Below are 20,602 nucleotides of genomic sequence, written 5' to 3' on the forward strand. Positions count from 1 at the left end.
CATGATAAAACAATGGTTCATAATTAAAAATAGCTTAGAATTTGGGTTACACTTACACTGCACGTTATATAAATAGCACAGGTTCACAGGCAGCACATGACCAATGAAGGTTGCTGTAGGAGCTGTTTTTTGGGACGAGTTATACATCTGCTTCAGCAGGGGGGTATGGATGACTCATTCGACCCGAAATTTATGTCTATATCTATACCAAATAGTTCTTAGAAAATTATTGCCCCAAATTCTGTTGATGCGAATGGGCATCACTATCCACTGCTAACGTAATGATGGCCAAGCAAAACTGTTTTGAGCCTTTATTGCTGTGTAACAAACTACCCCAAAGCACAGTGGTTTAAAACAATGAAAAATTTTTTTTATTCCATTTCACAATTTTGTGTGTTAGCAACTCAGGCAGGGCTCAGCTGGAGGACTTTCCTGCTTATGTGGCATTGACTGGGGTCATGGCACTCAGCAGTGCTGGGCTCGTCTGGAGAGTCCAGGATGATCTCACTCACGTGCTGGCCCCTGGGTGCCGATGGTTGGGTTGTGATGCTCACTGAATTGGAGTCCCCCGTAGACTCTGGCCCTGCTCTAATGGTTCAGTTTATGAATGCCAAACTTTCACAACCCTTATTAACTCCCTTCAGAAGTTACTAGTAACCTTTGGGTGAAATAGAAACCTTAGAACTTTCCTTTTTAGTCCTTGGCCATCTGGAGGACACCCCCCACTCCCACAAAAAAAAAAGCACAGCTTGAGACAAGTTGGGCACAGGTGGAATTTGTGGAGGTGATACCAGGAAAAAGGAGTGAGCCAGACAGTGAGCTCAGGAAGCAGTGACGTCAGTGCAGGGGAGGGGTCATGACAGTGGCTGTGGAGGGCAGCCAGGGCCCAGATCCACCGGGGAGTGTCAGAGCCCACCTAGAGTCCTCCGTGACAGGGTTCTGGGGCAATCCCGGGGTCACGGAAGCCCATCACCAACGCCTGCTCAGCCGGCTGGTGCTGTGTGGTCTTGAGCAAGTTATTTAACATGCTCGTGCCTCAGTTTCCTCATTCGTCCAGTGATGATTATAGTAATACCCACCCCCGGGTGGCTGTAGGAATGAAGCGTGTTATAAAACGCTGACCGTGGGCGGGCCTGTGGCGAGTGCCCTGGTGTTGGTGCTTCCCCGTGGTCTGCAGGAGCACAGCCCTCTCAGGGGGCTGCACGGGGGAAGAGTGGAAGGCGGAACAGACAGCGTTACGGCTCCCTTGAGGGTGAGAGGATTCCCACGCGAGGGGACCAGGGAGGCCTGCTTGGGGACATGACACTAGGCTCTGGGCTTCTGGCCGCAAGCGATCCTCCACCCTTGGCCTCCCAAAGTGCTGGAATTACAGGCGTGAGCCACCGCGCCTGGCGGACGTCAGGTCTTGACTGACGGGTGGGGTCTGGGCTCCGTGAGAGGGAGAGGAGCAAAGGCCTCGTTAGTCGTGCTTGAAAAATTAACTGAGCGCTCACTGTGTGCTGTGCCAGCCCTGGGCTAGGTGCTGAGGGTTCAGGGTGAGCAGGCCAGACACGGTCCCCCCCCCTACCCCGCATGGTGCTCATAGGCTGGCAGAGAGGGGCCAGCGCCGCTTCTGTGTGGGACACAGTGGGCCACGCTGTGGGCCTGGGGCACGTGACCAGCCCAGGCCAGGACGGGCCGGCGGCCGGCCGGCCGGCTCTGACACTGAGGAGGCGGGGTCCCAGCGCTGGGGCCAGTGGTGAGCAGTCGTTTATTCAGCACCCCTGAGGTACAACTCCCGCCCCCCGTCCCGCACCTAGAAGCCGGCCACCTGCTTCACAGCACTGCTTCTCTGAGGACTTCCCGACTGCCCCAGGCAAAGGGGTGGCACCTCCACACCACGGCTTCGTTTAGGGCAGCCCCCGTGCCCCCCCTACCCCGACACCCACGTGCTTTTATCCATCTGCGTTATTAAACACTGAACTTCCCAAGAGCAGCGTTTTGAAGTGTCCCGTTCAGTGGCGTGCAGTCCCCTCACGTTGTGCTGCCATCGCCAAGGTCTGTCCCCAGAACTCGTTTCATCTTCCCAAACCGAAGTTCTGCACCCAGTGAACGCTAGCTCCCCGTTCCCCTCCCTGCAGTCCCTGCAGCACCACTGTCCTTTCTGTCTGTGAATGTGACTACTCTAGGGATCTCGTAGGAGTGGAATCATACACAAGTCGTCCTTTGACGACTGGTGGTAATTGGCTTTTCTGCATGCGCAGCCCAGATCGCATGGGCCGTGGAAACCCAGGCACAGAAGAGCCCTTTGTTTCCTCCAAAGGCCCACCCCAAATGCCCCCTCGTCCTCCCAGCCTTCTCAGCTCCTCCCGGGCTGCAGGGATTCCTGCTTCCCCTGAGCCCGCGGCACTGTGCCTGTGCCTCTCCCTGGGGACCTGGGTCAGCTTTACCAGGCAGGAAAGGCCTCTACCCCACATCCGGCAGTAGGCTGGGTGGGGCAGGGGGCGGGGCACACACCTGACACCCTGCTATGCTTGGCGCCTTGCCAGTGGGTTCTCTGTCGACGTGGGTTGATCTCGCTGCACTGCACAGCACAGACAGGAGCAAAGGCAGAATGAGGCGCCATCCCTCACCTCCTAGGAGCTGCTCCATGCCATATCCCGCCCCTCCACCAAACCTCTCCCCCGTCACGCCTGTTCTTCCCTTGCTGGCTCCGGCCCCTCTGAGCAGTGCAGGCTCTGTGCTGAGAGCTCCTGGTGTCACAGCTCCAGGGGTACAGGGGAGTGTCCACGGGAAACTGCCCAGGCCTGCATCCCCTGCCATGGTCCAGCCACCTGCAGCAGTGGGGCAGGTGTGGCCTCACTGAGGGTGGGGACAGCCTGGGTGACCAAGGGCAGTGAAATCTGCTCAGGTGTTTGGCTGTCCTTGCAGCTGAGGGCCGCCTTTTCCCAGGGCTCTGAGCACCCACAGCTTTGCAGCTTTTCTTCTCATTCTCTACTTTGCTCGTCTCTGAATGTAGGTTATCTCTGTGCAGAGCTGACCCTGGGGCGGGGCAGGGTCCCCACTTGATTCATCATTCTCCTAGGGCCTAGAACATTCTTTGTTTACTAGAGTGCTGCACCTTCAGCCAAGGCTAGGTGGATGCCTGCGTGAGTGCTTCCTGTTCCTGGCCCGGCACAGAGGCCGGCAAGGGTAAAGCAGGTAAGTGACGGTGTGCAGCCTCAGGGCCTTCAGCTGAAAGCAAGAGAAATGACAAAGCACCAGGGCCCACTGGAAGTGTGGGTGCTTTATACGCACCAACTCGTTTTGGTGCCATCACAAGCCCGGAGAAGGGGAATATTATTCTTGTTTTATAGATGACGAAACGGAGGTTTTGAAGGGCCACATATCCTACCCGAAGGAGGATAGTGGGAGGATCGTATGAAGCCCAGGTGGCTGCAGTGTCCCCTCTGAGACAGAAATGCTCTAAAGCCGTCCTTCCTGGTGCATGGCTGTACCCAGATCGGCCCTTCGTGGGGTCTGTGTGGGGATCTGCTGGCTGATGGGACGTGAGCTGCCTTGCCAGGCCGCCGTCCATGCTCAGAAATGCCGAGAAGTTCCCTCCTAGGGGCCCGTTATTGTACCTTGTTGTCTTTCCCCGCAGCCCCTGCACTGGCCGGGAGCGGCCGGAGACTGCCTGTTTGATCCAGAAGCCAACGACTTGCGACCCTTTCTCTGAGCCACCTGTTCAGAGCCCGTGCACGGGTATGAGCCTGGCTGGGACCGGGTTTGGGGTACAGGAGACGAAACCTTGAGGGGGAGGTTTGCTTTACATCTTTTGCCACCACTTCATTTTGCTTCCTAGACATTGTTCACAACCTTAGGTTTTTGAAATTATTTTCAAAACTCTTTATGTTTGGAAAGAAATCTCAGAGTCAACATTTGGCTTTGGGTGGGTATGTGGATCTGAGACGTGTTAGCTTTGGAGAAGAGACTCTCAGCACTCCGGCCCAGAAGGAACAATACTCGCCATTGAGCGGTGTGTTTAGGAAAATGCACCCTCCGTTTTAGCTTCTCCATGCGGGCCCAGAAGATCACCTCTTAGTAGTCACCAGAAAATGTATGCAGCGTAGACAGTATTCCCTTCTGTCACACGTCCTCCCTGCGTGGACAAAGAGATTCCATAACTAGGGAGAATGTTTTTGCCTGATGAGCAGTAAGCCTGGGGCTGGATCTGGAATCCCCCCAGGCAGCCCTGTGCCGTGAACTGTCTGCCGGGGAGACGTGGTCGCCATGTGGGGGTTTTGCTGTGTGTGCTGTGGCAAGCACGGCAGTGCCCCGCCCAGGACTCCAGCTTGCAGGCAACAGCTTCAGGGCGCCGTCTGGGGTTCCTCCAAAACCCAAGCCAGGGGGGCCCTCCAGGGCACCGAGGCTGGCCTGCTGGCCGTGTCACCCACTGATTATTAGAGGTCCAAGATGGGAAGGCTTTGCTGTCTCATCCCTGTGTTTTAGTTTTCACTGTTCATCTTCTGTCTTGTCCCAAGGCCAATGCAGAAAAAAAAAAAAGCTATGTAAGTCACGCAGAAAACAAGCACCATGGCCTACCCTGCCCTTGCTCCTGCTGGTTAAGCCCAGACTGAACCAGCACTGACGCAGTGAGGCTCACTGGACGTGTGTGTTCAGTGACCCTCCTGGGTCACTGCTGGGTAAATGTGAACTACTTTTGCTTTTCAGGAATGAGTGTGTGCACATGTGTATGCACATGTGTGTGTGTGTGCATGCGCATGTGCTAGAAATACTGAATACTGTTCACTCCTTTGTATCAGGTCCCAAATAATTTTGGGGAAAAGCACAACATGGTGCTTTCATTCCACCTCTAGGGTCACAGAATAACAGGAGCAAGAGTTTTACAGCGGAACCAGGCCGAGAGATCGTGTGTGTGACCCTGAAGCGCGATCCACAGCGCGGTTTTGGTAAGAGGGCCCCCGCGGCGAGGCCGGGTCTGCAGTGCCGGGCATAGAGGCAGGTGTGCGCCGTCTTCCCTGTTGACTGTTCTACCCTCCTCTCCTGGCCCTGCTCTCCCAATTCACCATTTTCAGTGATCGTTCCCCTTTTCCCCCCTTTAACTGTCCCTATAGAGTAATGGGACTTTTGGTTTCAATGTTTTCCTTTTAGGCCTGATACGTTTTTGGGGTGCATCTAAGCACAATATAGAAAAAGCCTTTTGTCCCTAATACCATGTAACAACCTTCCCTAATCCATTTAGCTCCTCAGTGACAGAGAAGAACAGTCATTTCACCTCTTACTACTGACCATATACTAAGACCCTAAAAACCACATAACAAATAAGACACTGAGACAGGGTGCTGGGTTGAGAATCACCCCTTCACTAGCTCTGGTTACCTGCTGGAGCGAAGCCCAGTGCACGCCGGCGGGCTGTGTTCCGGGCCTCAGCTAATGGGGGGAGATCCGCTTTTCTCCTTGCAGCACGGCCGAGTAGAAAGGATCCTCAGAGGATCTGGGTGCAAGTATCAGCTAGTGCCACTTGGTGGCTGTGTGATCTGAAGCAAATAACCTAACCTCTCTGAGCTGCAAAATCATTATCTTATTATCAAATATCGCCTTGGATTACAGGCTTTGTCATTAATGAGGGAGAGAATGCAGGCCAAGCTGACCCTGGCATTTTCATATCTGCCATTATACCTGGGGGACCAGCAGAAAAAGCTAAAAGCATCAAACCAGGTATATCTTCTTTTTAAACTGCCAGAGATGCTGCGTTAAGGAACCTCTCTGTCTCACTTCCTCAATGGGATTATTGAGATGTTTTGTTTTTCCAGGAGGGAAGATCCTAGCCCTGAATCACATCAGTCTGGAGGGCTTCACATTCAGCATGGCTGTTAGAATGATTCAGAATTCTCCCGACGACATAGAATTAATCATTTCTCAGACAAAAGGTATGTTCTCACCTTCTCACCTGCTTTCGGAAGCTGAAGAACCTCGTCTGTTTTCAGGAGTCTCTTATTACCATGAGGTGCTAGGTCTGCAAGGCCATGCAGGTCTTTTGTGTTGCTTTGCCTGTGAGAGTGGCTGTGAAGAAGCAATGCAGAGGCACAAATCAGTGAGCCTCGCCATTCCGGGGCAGAATGGGCTCCACTGCTGCTTGTTCTGCTGAAAGTGAGCAACCTATTCTAATTCTTTATGAGACATGGCCGGACACAACCATTGTGTGTTCTTCTGCCCACTTTCCTTGCATGAGGGAGGATGTTTTTATTGTCACCCAAGTAATTATTGAAAGTGGCTGCTCCAGAATTTGCACATAGTTTGGGTTTAGGTGTAGCAGTCAGCTGGGAAGGAGACAGGGAACTGTTCTTGAAGCTGAATTTGCATAGCAAGCTGCTGTTCTTACTTGGTGTGCATGTTCTAGATCAACCCAAAGAGCAAAGTATTTTTTTTTTAAGATGCTTTTCTTCATCATTTAGATAAAAATGAGAGAGCAACAACTGCTTAAAGAGTAATATTATTATGTTTATTTGGGACAGGTTTGGGGGGCTTGATGGAGGTAGAAGGTGGGAGGATAGCATCCCTCCACCCTAGTTACCGGGGACCACTGTTGCTTTTTGGTTGGATGAACCTGGAAGCTAACAGCAGACTGGCTGCACATTCAGGCTCATAAACTGCTTCCTCGCACTCTAGGGGTATTATACAATTTTCCCTTCTATACAGAAATGCTTCATGTCAGACCAGCCAGCATTTTCCAGTTCCTAAATGCAAGCATCCCATATGCCTTGCCCACTGAAAACTAGGCACACTCTCTCACACTTCCATATGTACACACTGCCATGCAGCTGCCCTGGGCCGGAAGCCATGGGGGGTGGGAGGTGGCATTGCTGGGACCTCAACCATGTGCCTTTCATCCTGTGGTCCGAGCTGCCCCAGGGGCGGCCTCAGCATGTTCGTGAGGCCAGCCTCTGCTCGCTGCCTCTGCTCGTTGCCTCTGTGGGGCTTCCCAGCACCACCACCCTTCTTCCTGGGGCAGCTTAGCAACCCCTGCATTTTCGTCTACTCCCTGCACCGAGAGCAGGAGTCAAACCGTCCCTTCTGTTGTCAGGAAATGCAATGTGGGTGACTGAATCACAATTCAATGTAGTTCAATGATGACACGCTATGATGGCGGGTGTCAAAAATTGGCACCCAAAGTCTGCAATGCTCAATCCACAGCCTCATATTAGAATTCCAGAGCATGAGTTTCCCACAATGGCTGGAAATGACACGTCCTCTCACTGTGGGGCCCCAGTCATCTGTTGTTATCTCTGCCTTCATCACAGTAGATATTCCTTGCATAGCTGGGCCACGGCTGGAGGAAGATGTTTCCATGGTGACACTAGCTGGGTCTCCACGGGCAGGGACTCGACCGCCATGACTTTCTATCTGGTTAGGTTGCTATGGAGGCAGCCGGTCTAGGGTGGAGGTCGGATCAGACCGCTAACAGGCCCATCATGCGCAGCCATCGTGGTCTACAGTAAATTGAGTTTTAATTACCCACAGAAGGTCTCCCAGCTCACGGCCAGTAGGCAGGACACAAGCTGCTCAGCTTGACTTTTCAATTCACTCATTAGTCCCATCCTCATCTCTCATAGAGGGTGTGGGAAAAAATGCACAGACGCTTACGGTATTGCCAGGACAGTGACAGCAGAATCTGTGAATGAAACAGCCAGAATGCAGCATTACAAAGCAGTGGCCCTGCCACTCCCTGTTGAATACCTTTAGATTGGAATAACTTCAAATCAAATTCATTAAATCAAATGCATTCAAATCAAATTCATTCCGCATGTGAGTTTGGGCACTTCTGTGGGTGCTAATGAGCCTGTATCAAAAGTGGTAAATCTACTTGTATGTTTATATATCCAGTCTAAAGAAAATCTATTATGCATTTCTCCCACATATATTTGTTGAGCAGCTAATACTTAACATGTTAATAGCAGATACATTTACTGAGGCTCTACATGTACTAAGCTGTGTGTGTATATATATGTATATGTAAATATATATATGAGAGCTGTAGACATATACACATGCATATTATGTGTAAGAGAATATGTTCTCTCTTACATATACATATATATTTTTATCTCTTTCTCTACATATGTAAAATCTTCTATGTATAATTTCTAAGCCTCATCAACCTTATGATATTGTTACTGATATTATCTCCATTTTAGATATAAGAAAATTGCGGTCCAGAAATGTTAAATACCTTGCCCAAGGTTTTACCTGTTGATCGTGACCTCGTGTTCTTTTCTCTGTCCTGTGCCAGGTCGAGTCAGACCTGGGCCTCTTGTTACTACAGTCGTAACAGTTTGTCGTCTGTGGCGAATGTGTCTTGCTCTTGCTCTGTAAGCCTATCTCCCTCTTCCTCAGTAAACCTCGTTTTCATGCTTACCTTGCTTTTGGTGTGTCTGGTCATTCTTTGGCCAAGAGCACTCCAATGACCGAGAACCAGATTGCGAAGCCGACACGCGGTGCTGTGACCCACCCGGATCGCTCTGTCTGGGGAAGAGGGCTCTGCGCTGGAACACCTGTGTGTCCGGCTTCGCATTGGTTTTGACAAGATGGGAGCACAGGGATCAAAAATCCCTCCTAACACCCCTTTGGGGCGCATTCTCTCCAACTGGGACAAGTTTGATCCAGACGCTCTGAAGAAGAAATGTTTAATCTTTTTCTGCACAACCACCTGGCCACAGTACAAGCTGGACAGTCGAGAACAGTGGCTGCTGCACTAAGTCACCCCCCCATCTTACAATTGGACCTCTTGCAAACGGGAAGGAAAATAGGCCAAAACACCATAAAAAAAAAGAGTCAAACCTGGGGTAAACAGGAATCAGTGGTCCAGCCTTCACCCACAGGGGCCTGCCATCTGCTTACTACCGAGCCCCCCAGAATGGTCTTTGGTGATTACAGATGTGCTCAGTGGGGTCTCTAGGAGAGGCTGGGTTTAAGACAGCACCACATACTGGGATTTGGGGCAAGTTACTTAATCCTTTTGACTCTGTTTTCTCATGTTTCAACAGGGATAACACCTTCCTGGTGAGTCTGTTGAGACAATGGGAATGTATACATATACATGAATATGTACCCACCACGTGTGTATGTGTGTGTGTGTGTGTGTGTATCCCTCCATGTGCATGTATGTGCACCCAGCATATGGCAAGAGCTTATGAAGGGAGAGCTGGCATTATTAACTTCTGTTACGCCTGTGTTTTCATAGTTGGGTCATATAATCTCTATTCAGGTTTCAAAATCGCATCCTGAATCTTCCCTTTCTCTATTCTAAATGCACCGTCTTTCACGGGTGCTAAATTCATGTTGTTCCCAGCAGCTATAAAAGATCTCTCTGTCACTGGAGGAAATCTCTGTGCCCACAGAGATGCCACTGAGAAGCCAGGCTTTTTAAGCTGTTGACTTCTTCTTGGATTATTTTTATAGGCGTTTGTGGAAATACCCCAAATGAACAAAAGAATAGCACAGCGAGTTCTGGGATCTTCTCTACAGACATCCTGAGCCACAGGCACCAGGGAAGCTTGTCGTTGCACACACAAGACCAGGACGGAAATATTGAAGAACCAGGAGTGGCTCGGGTGCAGAGCTTAATGTCCAGGCTAGGGCCTCAGCTCTCCCCGCTGCCAGTAAAGGTAATCATCCCTAGGGTTTACTTTCTAGAATTTGGAGGAAAGAGAGCAAGCTGAGGCATCCAACAGCCTGGCTCCCCAGTCCTTCCTTGCTCTCTGTTTGCCATGCCAGGTGGATGGAAATTACCTAACCCCTCTGACCTGCAGCTTCCTCATCTGTAAGGTGGCAGTAAATGCCTGCACTGCATGTTGTGGAGAAGAACATGCAGGGAGAAGACAGAGCTCCTAGCGCACTGCCTGGGCCACAGGGCTCAGCGTCGGAGTGTCCTTGGACCCTGTTTATAACTGTTACTGATAATAACAACATGGAAAATTGGTTGCTGCCAAGGGCAAGGCATTGGCAATCTGGCCTCTCCTATTCTTGGCCTCTAGCTGGTCCTCAAGCTGGCAACTTGGGGGCTTTGCCCTTGATCACCACCCATTGTGGCAGAAGATGAGGTCCGGCTTAGGTGTACAGAGGGCGACATACCTCAGTCCCAGCTCTGCCTTCCTTCCTCTGTCTCCCTGGACGCTGAGTGGCATAGGCTCCCTTGGTCCCTCGAGACCATCTCCAGCCTCTCTGTTCTTCTCTGGGCCCTGCGTGGTGACATGCGTGGACTGTGTCAGCTCCCTGTCTTCTGGTTGGTTCTGCCCAGGAGAAGCCCCAGTAGGAGCCTGCAGTTGGGGGAAGGTGAGGACAGGCTTGCCACGGTCCCTGTGCTGACACAGGTTGGCTGTGTCCCTCTACTGACAAGCACAGCTCCCATCAGGTGGTCTTTGCCATAGAAGGACTCCCTAGGCCCCACCTACCACTCCCTCCTCTTGCCTCTTGGGCTCCAGGGTGGTGACGCCCCAGTGTTCCCGCCCCAAGGTGCTCAGCTGCTTCTTACTGGTTTCTCTAAAGGCTGCCCACACCTTTGAAAGCAGCTTTGCATGAATTCTCCTCCCTTACCCAGGTTGGGTGTGTGCTCCTTCCCATTCCTGGTGGGACTCTGGCTGAAACAGGCAAATTATAGCACCTGTCTCAACCGCATTTCTCTCATCTGTGAATAGAGGTAGTGATGCCTGGCCACAGAGCCATGGAGACAAAGGGGCTGTGCCCAGCGTCAGGGAGGAAACCTGTCCTTTCCTTCTAGCCATCTTAGGTGCAGTGGCTGGGGCCCCTGTACTGGAAGACAGATTAATAAGAGAAAAGCACACAAATTTCTTTAATATGAATTTTATATAACACTGTGGTCCCCAACACCCAGGCCGCTGACCATTACTGGTCTGTGGCCCTTAGGAACCAGAATGCAGAGCCGAAGGTGAGTGGCAGATGAGCGAGCAAAACTTTGTCTATATTTACAGCTGCTCCCCATCGCTGGCATCACCTAAGCTCTGCCTCCCTGCTCCCTGCTCCCCCCGACCCTCAGTCAATGGAAAAATTGTCTTCCATGAAACCGGTCCTGGGTGCCAGAAAGGTTGGGGACCACTGATGAACCTTCATAAGGAAATGAAGACCTGAAGAAACAGTTCACACCATTTCATAGTAGGTCTGATGAAGCGTGGAGAGTTGTGGAGAAACATGATCAGACCAGGGCAGGAGTGCATAAACCAGGGGACTCCGCAAGGCCTGTTTGTCCATATTCCTCTCTGTGTCCCTGTGTCTTCAGAGATAAGCTCTCCTCTCCTGTTGGCAAAGGGAGGCACCTCTCACTTGAGGGTCTCGTGCCTTGCTTCTGGGGCAGGTCAGAAAATCCTCCTTGGGTTTTATGACCTGCTACGGAGGAAACCTTCCTGCACGTGCTGTTTCTTAAATGTCTTCAATATGCCGAGGTGCCATATCTGGGGTGGCGTGTCTTCAGACCTGTCACCAGGGTCTGGCATGCAGTAGGCTCCCTGAATGTCAGTGCCTTCCTGACTGGCCGTGGTGTTCACCAGGACAGCACATCCCATGAAGAACGGGTGCAGGGGGTCAGCAAGAGAATGTCGATAACAGCTGCCATCCCTGTGTGCCCACCTACCTGTACGTCAGGTGCGTCCTGATCACTTTACATATGCTTGCTCAGAGAGGCGCCCTGGCAGTCCTGTGAGACAATTATTATCACTAATGCTGGGGTACCTGAAGCACAGAGAGCAAAGGAACATGCCCAAGGTCCCTTAGGGAGTAAGGGGCAGAGCTGGGATTGGAGTCCACAGGTTGGCCTCCAGAGCAGAAACCTTCACCCTGGGCTGCCCTTTGGGAGGTCTCCTCTGGCAGGAAGGAGGGCAGGCGGCCTTCAGGGTGGGGCCTCTGTGACCAGGAACCTGCAGGCTGGCTTCTGGCGATGGCTGAGGGAGCAATGGCACTCCAAGGCCACAGAGGTCCCCGTTCAATCCAAATCCAGTCTCTTCTGGGTCACGTGGCCAGCTGTGTGGCCAGGTAACCTTCTGTGGTGTGGTTGAGTTTGTAATCTCATGTTAGGTCTCACCCTCAGCTGTGGTTTTACTCCTTGAATTGTAAAAGTTAGACCAAATACCTCCCTAGACCATGGGTGTGCAAAGTCTCTGGAAGAACCGAGGCTTGTCAGTTACTATTACAATCCCTTTGGAACCTCCTCTGTTGCATTAGTAGTTTTTCAGCTTTCTTCAGCTTGTTTGTTTTCCTGTGTGTTAATAGTGTTTTCCAATATGGTGACTGGGATGCACTAAGCAAAGGGACAAGATAGGACAACAGACCCATCTTCTAGGCACAGGGGCCAGTGGGGCAGGAGCAGTGAGCCAGGCACTCTCTGCCTGGAAGTGGTGGTCAGCCCAGCCCAGCCCAGCGCACCCTCGGCCTCCTCAGGGGGCAACACACACTTTGTCACAATCACAGTTGTTATCACATTGGTTATTGGTTAATTGGTTGGGAATCTGTTCATTAAAGGTCTCTATCCTATTAGAAAGTAGTTCAACATGGACAGGTTTGTCTTACCACTTCTCTGCCCAGCAACTTGCATAGTGCCTGGAACATAATAGGTGCTCAATAAATCATGATTAGACAAATGAATGAGTAAGTCATACATGGTTATTGTTACGGTACCAAGCAAGATGCCTGGTACATGGTAGATAATTTTTCTCTTCTGTCATTCCCTAAAGCATTCAACCATTGTCAGGTAGAGATCTTGCATGGCCACTCTTGCTAGGAATAATCAAAAGTCCTTCTGAAGTTGTCTTTTGCCTCGAGAAGCTGCTGTGGATCTGGTATCCAGCAAACCATTACTTGGCTGGCATCAGGTGTGAAGCCACCAGGAAGTACCTGGATAGCTTCAGTTCTAATATGGATTTTGCATCATGAGCAGAAAGGAGGGAACCTGTATTTCTCTATCCCCTGCTAGGTGCTGGGCATCATTCACAATCACACAGTGAAGAGGGGACCTCATGCCAGTTCTGTGGATTAGGAAACTGAGTCTCGAAGGACTGAGAGGCTTGTCCACGGCCCCATGGAGAGGAACTGGTAAAGCTGAAATGATCCCCTGCTGCCCAGCCTGAAGCCTGTGCTCTGTCTGGCCTGCAGTGCTGCCTGCTCCTGAGAGCAGGTCAGAGCTAAGAGGTGCCATCTGCTCAGACAGGGCACGTGCCTTCATGCCTCTTTTATTTTGTTTGTTTGGGGCAGGATGCTGGTTCTTCTCGTCCTCCATCACCTTCAGAGACCAAGGCTGGTGAAATCTACTTCGTGGAACTGGTTAAAGAAGATGGGACACTTGGATTCAGCGTGACTGTAAGAGTTGTTAGGCGAGCTTAGAAAGCAGTTAAACAGATGTCTATCCGGAGGCGGAGGCGGGGTGGGCATTGCCCTCAGATGGCAACCTTCAGTAACGTGCTCTCTGTGCACAAGTGCAAGTGGTGACCTAAAAGGTCAGTGGGGCCCTGCAGTGGGGGGATGAGTTCAAAGACAACAGAGAGGCACTGGGAAACCTTGGGTCAGGCGGAGCAGGCGCTAAGGAACTCCAGCAACGTGGGAGGCAGCGTGGGAGGAATTGGCAACGTGTTCTGACTCTGAGGTCAGGCTGGACTGCAGGGACAGTGCAGCAGGGTGGGGCTTCAGGGACACGAGCCAAAGGCCAGTGGGGCAGTCCGCTGCCATCTGGCCAAGGGTGAGGGGCTCAGTCCACTATCATCTAGGGGAGGATAAGGGTGAGCCTCATGCTCGACCTCCTAGGCCAGGACGAAGTGCCACCAGCTGGGCCTCCATTAGGACTGGCACTTTGCATGTGGGTTCTGGGCTGTACCCAGGAGACCTTCAAGGAGGGAGATTACCCATGTAACTGTGGTTACTCAAGGGTTTAGAAAATAGCACACACAAAGCTGGTGAGGACCCAGAGGTCAGAGGTTGGAAAGTGCCGTGTTTATTACTGAGCACTGAAAATTATCCGTTACCTTGAGACCTTAGAATGGGTCTGGATTTCAGGAACCTCACTGTTGGGTTTAACTGTTGATTGGAAACAGAATGGAATTTTTAACAGGTAAGGAAATGCCAAAGGAAACCCAAGAGACCAGTGAATGGAGAACATTCTTTGCTTTCCTATGTGACAATTCTGTGCACCTGAAACAAGAGTACCGGGAAAGTTGGACCATTGGCCTGCAATAAACTTGTTATCTGTAGATGATTTTAAGGGGACAAGTAAGAAACCAAGAAATAAAGCTCATAAGTCTACATGGAGTGAACAGGCTGGTACCAAATATGGTCAATTTATTCTTGGCTTGGCATAACAATCCTATCAGACACCAAACATAGCTATTTCTTATCTGAAAAACATGATAAATTTTGGATTATTCATAAATAAATATGTATATGTGTGTGTGTGTATATATATACACACACACACATACATACATACATACATACATATATATATATGCTGAGAAGAGGTTGGTGATTTCCTTTGGCTGGCAAAAAACTTGGATTTTCTTTGGGGAAATTTAATCTCAAAAATAATTTTTGAAATGTTGCACTCAAACCCAAATGGCCATTAAACAAATGAAAAACACTCAACCCCCCATAAAAAGCTGCAGGAATACAAATTAAAATGAAATTTAAACTTTATATCTACCAGCTTGGCCAAATATAGCTGGTGGGATGCAGAAAAATCGTACCGTCATACAAAGCTGTGAGAAATGTGAATAAGTATATCCATATTCGCATTGGGATACAATCTGGCGATGTCTGTTACAATGCAAAATGCACAGATCCTCTGGCCCATCAAAGTACACCAGACATGCCAGGCACAAGCCTTCAGGCCCGAGCCATATCTACCTCTGTTGGTCGCTACCTATGGAGAGGCCGTGGTGCATCCCATGTGGCCTGGGGCTGGGGCTGGGGCCGGGGCTGGGGCTATGGCACGGCTCCTTCACATGGCTTCTAGTCTGTTGTTCTATTTCTGGTGAACACCTAACCTTACTGTGCAGTGGGGAATACAGTCTAAACAAACAGGTGAATTCAGAAGGTAGTGCCGGATGGAGATGAGGCTGTGGGATCAAGTGGTGGACAGGTGGGGGCTCCCCGGAAGGGGCCAGACGGGTGGTGAGTTTTTGTTGTGTTTTCCAGGGAGGCATTAACACAAGCGTGCTCTATGGAGGGATCTACGTGAAATCCATTGTTCCCGGAGGGCCGGCTGCCAAGGAAGGGCAGATCCTGCAGGGTGAGGGACGGAGCCGTGGTGGGAACTCTGCATCCCGCGGTGTAGAGAGCCTGGGCAGGGAGGGACAGCCTCCAGGCCGGGCCCTGCTCCCATTCGGAAACCTTGTGCCGATGATTGCCTCTCCAGGTTGTGCTTTCCTCACCTGGACAGGCGATGATGGAACGTGCTCGACAGGTTAACATGGGTGGAATGTTTGCAGTGGCACGTTGGGAAGGGTAAGGGGATATAAAAATAACAGAAGACTTAAAAGAAGCACGTTGCTGTTCGGCCTTCATGGGAGAACCGAGTGCTTCCCTTGGAGGACAGAGCTGGCCTTGGTGCCCCACTCTCGTACACAGGGGCACCGTGAGCCTTCTCTCTGCCCTTCCTCAGCTCCCACCGCTCTGATGGAAGGGGGTCATTTTGATTGTTCTCCAGAACTGCCGGGACTGAGGCCAAAGCAGCACCTAGGTTCTTATCTCCATTTCCCGTGGTATTCCAATGTCCCCAGCATCAACTATGACCTTTTTTGAAGTTAAAAAAGGAAGAAAAATCCTGGAGATATAAATATCTAAGCAACTTGAAAATACTTTCAAAAATGGTTTCACAGGAAAACAGGAGATAGGATAAGGTTGAACAGAGCTGGCTCAACCTTTCTGTGAGCCAATAATAGAAAGGCTTTTATATCATTGATCTGTTTCAGGCCGCGGGAGGCGGGAGGCGGGCGTGAGGGTGTTCTGAGAGGCAGGCTTCCTGCTGGCTCCACGTGGACACCTGGCCCCTCTGCTGCCTGCCCTGCCCCTGGAGGCTGCGTCGGGCGGGCACCAGGCAGGGGCCTCCAGAAAGGGTCCTTCTGCAGCCCCAGGCGCCGGGGACATGACACCTGTCCCTTTCCCAGGTGACCGGCTCCTGCAGGTGGATGGAGTGAGTCTATGCGGCCTCACCCACAAGCAGGCTGTGCAGTGCCTCAAGGGCCCTGGGCAGGTGAGTGCGCCCTGGCTGGGGAGCTGCCCTTCCTTCTGGAGCTTTCCTGGGCACCATCAGAAGCCGCAGTTGCCTCTGGGTAGGGGGAAGGCAGGCAGGAAACAAAACAAGACTTTTGTCTTCATCTGTTTTTTTTCTCTTTCACTTCTTCCTCTTACCAGCACTTTTTCCATGGCGATGTGAAACCTGGGAGGTAGCAGACAGATGTTTCCTGGCAGAAAAATTCACCTCCTAAAAATAGCCTTGAAAAACTCACTTGCGGCTTGCCTGGGTTCTGGAGTCAGACAGCAGAGCAGAGCGGGTGGAGGGAAGCGCGGCCCCAGCCTGGCTCTGGCTGCTGGAGCCCCCTGACCAGAGCATCCATCTGCTCTCAGGCCTTCTTGCCTCCCTACCTCTGCACGTGGTGAACCCACCGCACCCCCAGTTCATTCCACTTCCCATCACCCTGTGTTCATACCCACCAGGGCCTGGGCCAGACCATCCTGGGGTTCTTTTCATCATAATCGAGGTAGAAATCCAGGCTGCCAAGGGTGGAGCTGTTCATCTGTTACGTGGTCTGTATTCCCTGCAGTGCCCGGCGGTGTTTTGACGTTACCACACTGTGTTCAGTGCTCTGCCCGAGCGTGGGAGCCTCTCGTTGCTCTAGTGCCCAGAGTTGGCATCATGCTGTCCTGGTAACTGAGGAAGCAGCAGAGACAGGAAGGATTCCTGAGGCCCGTCCAGCAGACTGCTGGGAAGTGTTCTGGCCACTTTCTGCCTCCTTTCCCAAAGCAGTCTTCTGGTTTCTGGTGAAATTTACTTATATTGGTGACTTTGGTTGACATATCTTGAGAACAGAGTCACAATTTATTAGCACCCTCTGTTCTTTAGACCTTGCTAATGAACATGGCCAGAGAGGATGCTTGGCTGGCCTCCTGGTGGTGATAGAAGGTAGAAATTGTCACTCAGGGATCCTGGCCAAGTGCTGAGTGACAGCTGCAGCAGGAGGATGGAGACAGGGCCAAGGCCCTTAACGGAAGCTTGGCGTCTCTAAAGAGCTTCTGTGTCATATCCAGCCTCTGGTTCTTGCCCTGCACTTTGGGTGGCAGTGGTATCCAGTGTTGTGGGAAGAAGCATGGGACATCAAACCAGAAAGAAAGGGGGAAGGCAGTTTGGCACAGGCGTTGGATGCCATGCTCTGGGTTTGGGTTTTAGATGATGGGAATGTTGGAGACTTTTGATCAGCAGTGCTGCATGCTCAGTTTGTGTTTAGACCAATTCACTGGCAGCCGTCCTGAGGGTGGACCAAAGTAGGCACAGCCAGGGTCCAGCAAGCCACACTGCCTGGAGCGTGCCGCAGCCTAGCGGGACGTTGGAGTGGGAGAGGGGATGGAGGAGGAGCACAGGGGAACTGTTTCTGATGGGAAACCCAAAAGCCTTAGAAACCAGATGCGGGAGAGCTGAGCCACTCCAAACGTGGCCCCTAGAAGGTTAATGGGGCATGGTTCCCTGTCTGAGGGAGCAAATACAAGCAGAGGAATGTTTGGGTAGAATGAGGAAGGGGAAGTGAGGGTGACCGAGGGGAGGAAGATGAGTTTGGCACTGAGTGTGCTGAAAAGGAGGGACATATGTTACTTCCAGGTGCACTTGTCCAATAGCAGCTGGAGATAAGGGTCTGGATCCCGACAAAAGGCTAGATGGGAGATTCGAATGAAGCAGCAGACTGGAAGCGTCGGAAAATTAAGAAGCATTTGCAGAGTCAAGGGGGTGCCTCCTGGTTGCCATATGAAGTGTGAATCAGGTTTGTCTACCCCATCCTTCTAGGTCGCAAGACTGGTCTTAGAGAGAAGAGGCCCCAGGACCACACAGCAGTGTCCTTCTGCTAATGACAGGATGGAAGATGAACATGCGGCTGTTTCCTTGGTAACAGCCTTGCCTGGCAGGCCCTCGAGCTGTGTCTCGGTGACAGATGGTAAGAGAGAGAATTCAGTGCTACTATTGTCATGCTATCGCGTGCTGCTTTTGAATTGTCAAGTCAAAAGGGAAAGCAGGAAGGCTGCTCTGGGTTCTCAGAAGACAGCCAGCAGTAGCGATCACGATGTGACCGGCTTTCTAATGTGGCAGAGGCCAGTCTAATGGAACGTGTTTCTGGAGAACAAATGCACTGTCCCAAAATGACTATCAGGCATAATTCTGCCTCCAAGCTTTCCTCAGTCTTTGGATCAACTGCTGGGACGTTAATGTTTGTGTATAGGTATTTAGTATGAAATTGGGGTGAAAGGGTCATGCATTTTCAGACACATTTGGCTCCAGCCAAGGCGTTCGTAACAAAGTTATCTGAGGAATGACTGGGCCGGTTGGGAGAGGAAGGTGTTCAGCAGTCTAGCCTTGTTACTAGCATCATTTTAAAAGGCAAGCCCACCGTCAGTTTAAAGGGGCATAATTGCATGTCTTCTGATGGGTTGCCCCTCTGCACTTCCCTTGTGATTTTGTTTCCTGCTAGGAAAACGTTTATTTCCTTAGTACGTCGTGATTTGGAGCTTAGCCATTTTTCAGGCCCTTTATGGAGATTTTCTGGTTCTGCAGCAGAAGGTGCAAGGCAGCTTGAGTGTAAGGGCTGAGATGGGGTGGGGCGGAGGGGACACTTGTGCTTAAACCAAGCCTCTCCCCTCTGTCCTCACCCCTCTGCACACTCCATGGTGGGCCTTTGGGAAACTGACTCCAGAATGAGCTGAGGAGGCCGTCTGGCCATGGTGGAGTTGGTCACGCACCACACCTGCTTCAGACACCTCCATTCTTGCCCTGGTCAGTTCACACGTCAGTGCTCTGTCCCTTTCTGCTCTGATGGCCAGCTGGGCTCTGGGGGGCAGACAGAGGGGACAAGAGGCCTCTTTGGCCACCAGACTACCTAGGTGCCCAGCTGTGTCCATCTTTGATGCCCAGAGGCAACTGTTTTGTCTTATGGTCAGTCCACATGGCTAAACAAAACAGCAGCCAAAACATTATCCATGGAGTTGGCCACAATTGTCTCCGTGGTCTAATTATGCAAAATTTAGTTTCGAGCACACTGCAAAATGGCTAGAGTTCTAAAGCAGTAATAGGCCTGTATGTAATACAAGCTTTACTAAATGCCAAGGGCATGTGTGTGTCTATCAACCGTATCATTACATATAAATGTAGCTGGTTGTCTATAATTGTGCTGTCCACTATGGTAGCCACTTGCCACACGTGGCTGTTGAGGACTTGAAAAGTGGACAAAGTGGACAAAATATATACTGGATTTTGAAGACTTAGTTTGTAAGAAGAATGTAAAATATCTCATTAATATTTTTTTTGTATTGATTACATGTTGAAATAGTAATATTTTAGATATATGGGGGATAAATAAGATATACAATTAAAGTTTATTTAACCTGTTTTCTTTTACTTCTTAAATTGTTTTTAAAATTTTTTGCATTTATTTTTTGTTTGCTTGTTTTTTGTCTTTTGCTTTTATTTTAATGTAGCTATTTGAAAACTTTGAAGTGACATTTTTGGTTTGTATTTGCAGCTCACATTACATTTTATTGTACAGCTCTGATCTATAACATGGATAATAGACTCTGTCATAAAATTAGCAAATGAAATCTTTTTATGTAAAACAGATATAATTCATCTGCTTGACAATTTGCATTTTGAGACTGCTCAATTTCACTTGTACTCTACTGAAGGGTTTAATTTTATTAACATCCCACAATACAGGTCCTAAATTCGAAGTCAAACTGAAGAAGAATGCCAATGGTTTGGGGTTCAGTTTCGTGCAGATGGAGAAGGAGAGCTGCAGCCACCTCAGGAGTGATCTCGTGAGGATTAAGAGGCTCTTTCCGGGGCAGCCAGCTGAGGAGAACGGGGCCATCGCAGCTGGTGACATCATCCTGGCCGTGAATGGAAGGCCCATGGAAGGCCTCCTCTTCCAGGTGTGAGGCTGCGAGTGCCGGCTGGCCCTGGCCTTGCTCGTGCGGGCCTGCCCACTGCAGAGCGCGCTCTGGGCTCTGAGACTCATACCTGGGGCCTGCACTTGGATCACACGGAGAGAAACTGGCAGAACGTTCTGTGTTTAATTTTCCACCTCTTTTCTTAAATACCTGCCCTTGAGTGAGGCTTGCTTCTCATTAGGGTCATCGGTGATGCTGAAGATAAAACTCTGGCTTTTGTGCTGATGTCTCTTAAAACACAACAGGGATGTGGGTGCGGGGGCTGAAGGGGCTTGAGTCGTCCGTTTCTGCTCCCCTTCCCATTTCTCTACTGAATTTACAGCTTTTGCCATAGAATGTTATGCTGGTTGTTCTGCCTGTGATAAAAAAACGTAATTTAAAAAAAAGAAAGGGAGAGAGTAGAAAGTGAACTGTTCTCAAT

At 50.6% G+C, this 20,602-nt stretch overlaps 1 protein-coding gene and 1 long non-coding RNA gene across 2 annotated transcripts in view; one reads left to right on the forward strand and one right to left on the reverse strand.

Annotated features, from left to right (window-relative positions):
* FRMPD2 (FERM and PDZ domain containing 2) overlaps positions 1-20,602 on the forward strand; it is a 100,748-nt gene that overhangs the window by 67,624 nt on the left and 12,522 nt on the right. The window contains exons 18-27 of the mRNA XM_045568234.1: positions 3,623-3,723; positions 4,839-4,931; positions 5,593-5,700; positions 5,796-5,912; positions 9,442-9,647; positions 13,240-13,344; positions 15,172-15,265; positions 16,143-16,228; positions 18,032-18,179; positions 19,949-20,163. Of these exons, the coding sequence (XP_045424190.1) occupies positions 3,623-3,723; positions 4,839-4,931; positions 5,593-5,700; positions 5,796-5,912; positions 9,442-9,647; positions 13,240-13,344; positions 15,172-15,265; positions 16,143-16,228; positions 18,032-18,179; positions 19,949-20,163 (1,273 nt within the window). The remainder of the gene's footprint in view (positions 1-3,622; positions 3,724-4,838; positions 4,932-5,592; positions 5,701-5,795; positions 5,913-9,441; positions 9,648-13,239; positions 13,345-15,171; positions 15,266-16,142; positions 16,229-18,031; positions 18,180-19,948; positions 20,164-20,602) is intronic.
* LOC123649921 lies at positions 4,456-7,514 on the reverse strand. Its single transcript, XR_006739192.1, has 3 exons — positions 7,498-7,514; positions 5,925-6,045; positions 4,456-4,487 (listed from the first exon to the last, which is right to left on the reverse strand). It is a non-coding gene; the product is annotated as an uncharacterized LOC123649921 (long non-coding RNA).

The sequence above is a fragment of the Lemur catta genome, chromosome 14 (genome assembly GCF_020740605.2).
Source record: "Lemur catta isolate mLemCat1 chromosome 14, mLemCat1.pri, whole genome shotgun sequence".
Taxonomy (NCBI): domain Eukaryota; kingdom Metazoa; phylum Chordata; class Mammalia; order Primates; family Lemuridae; genus Lemur; species Lemur catta.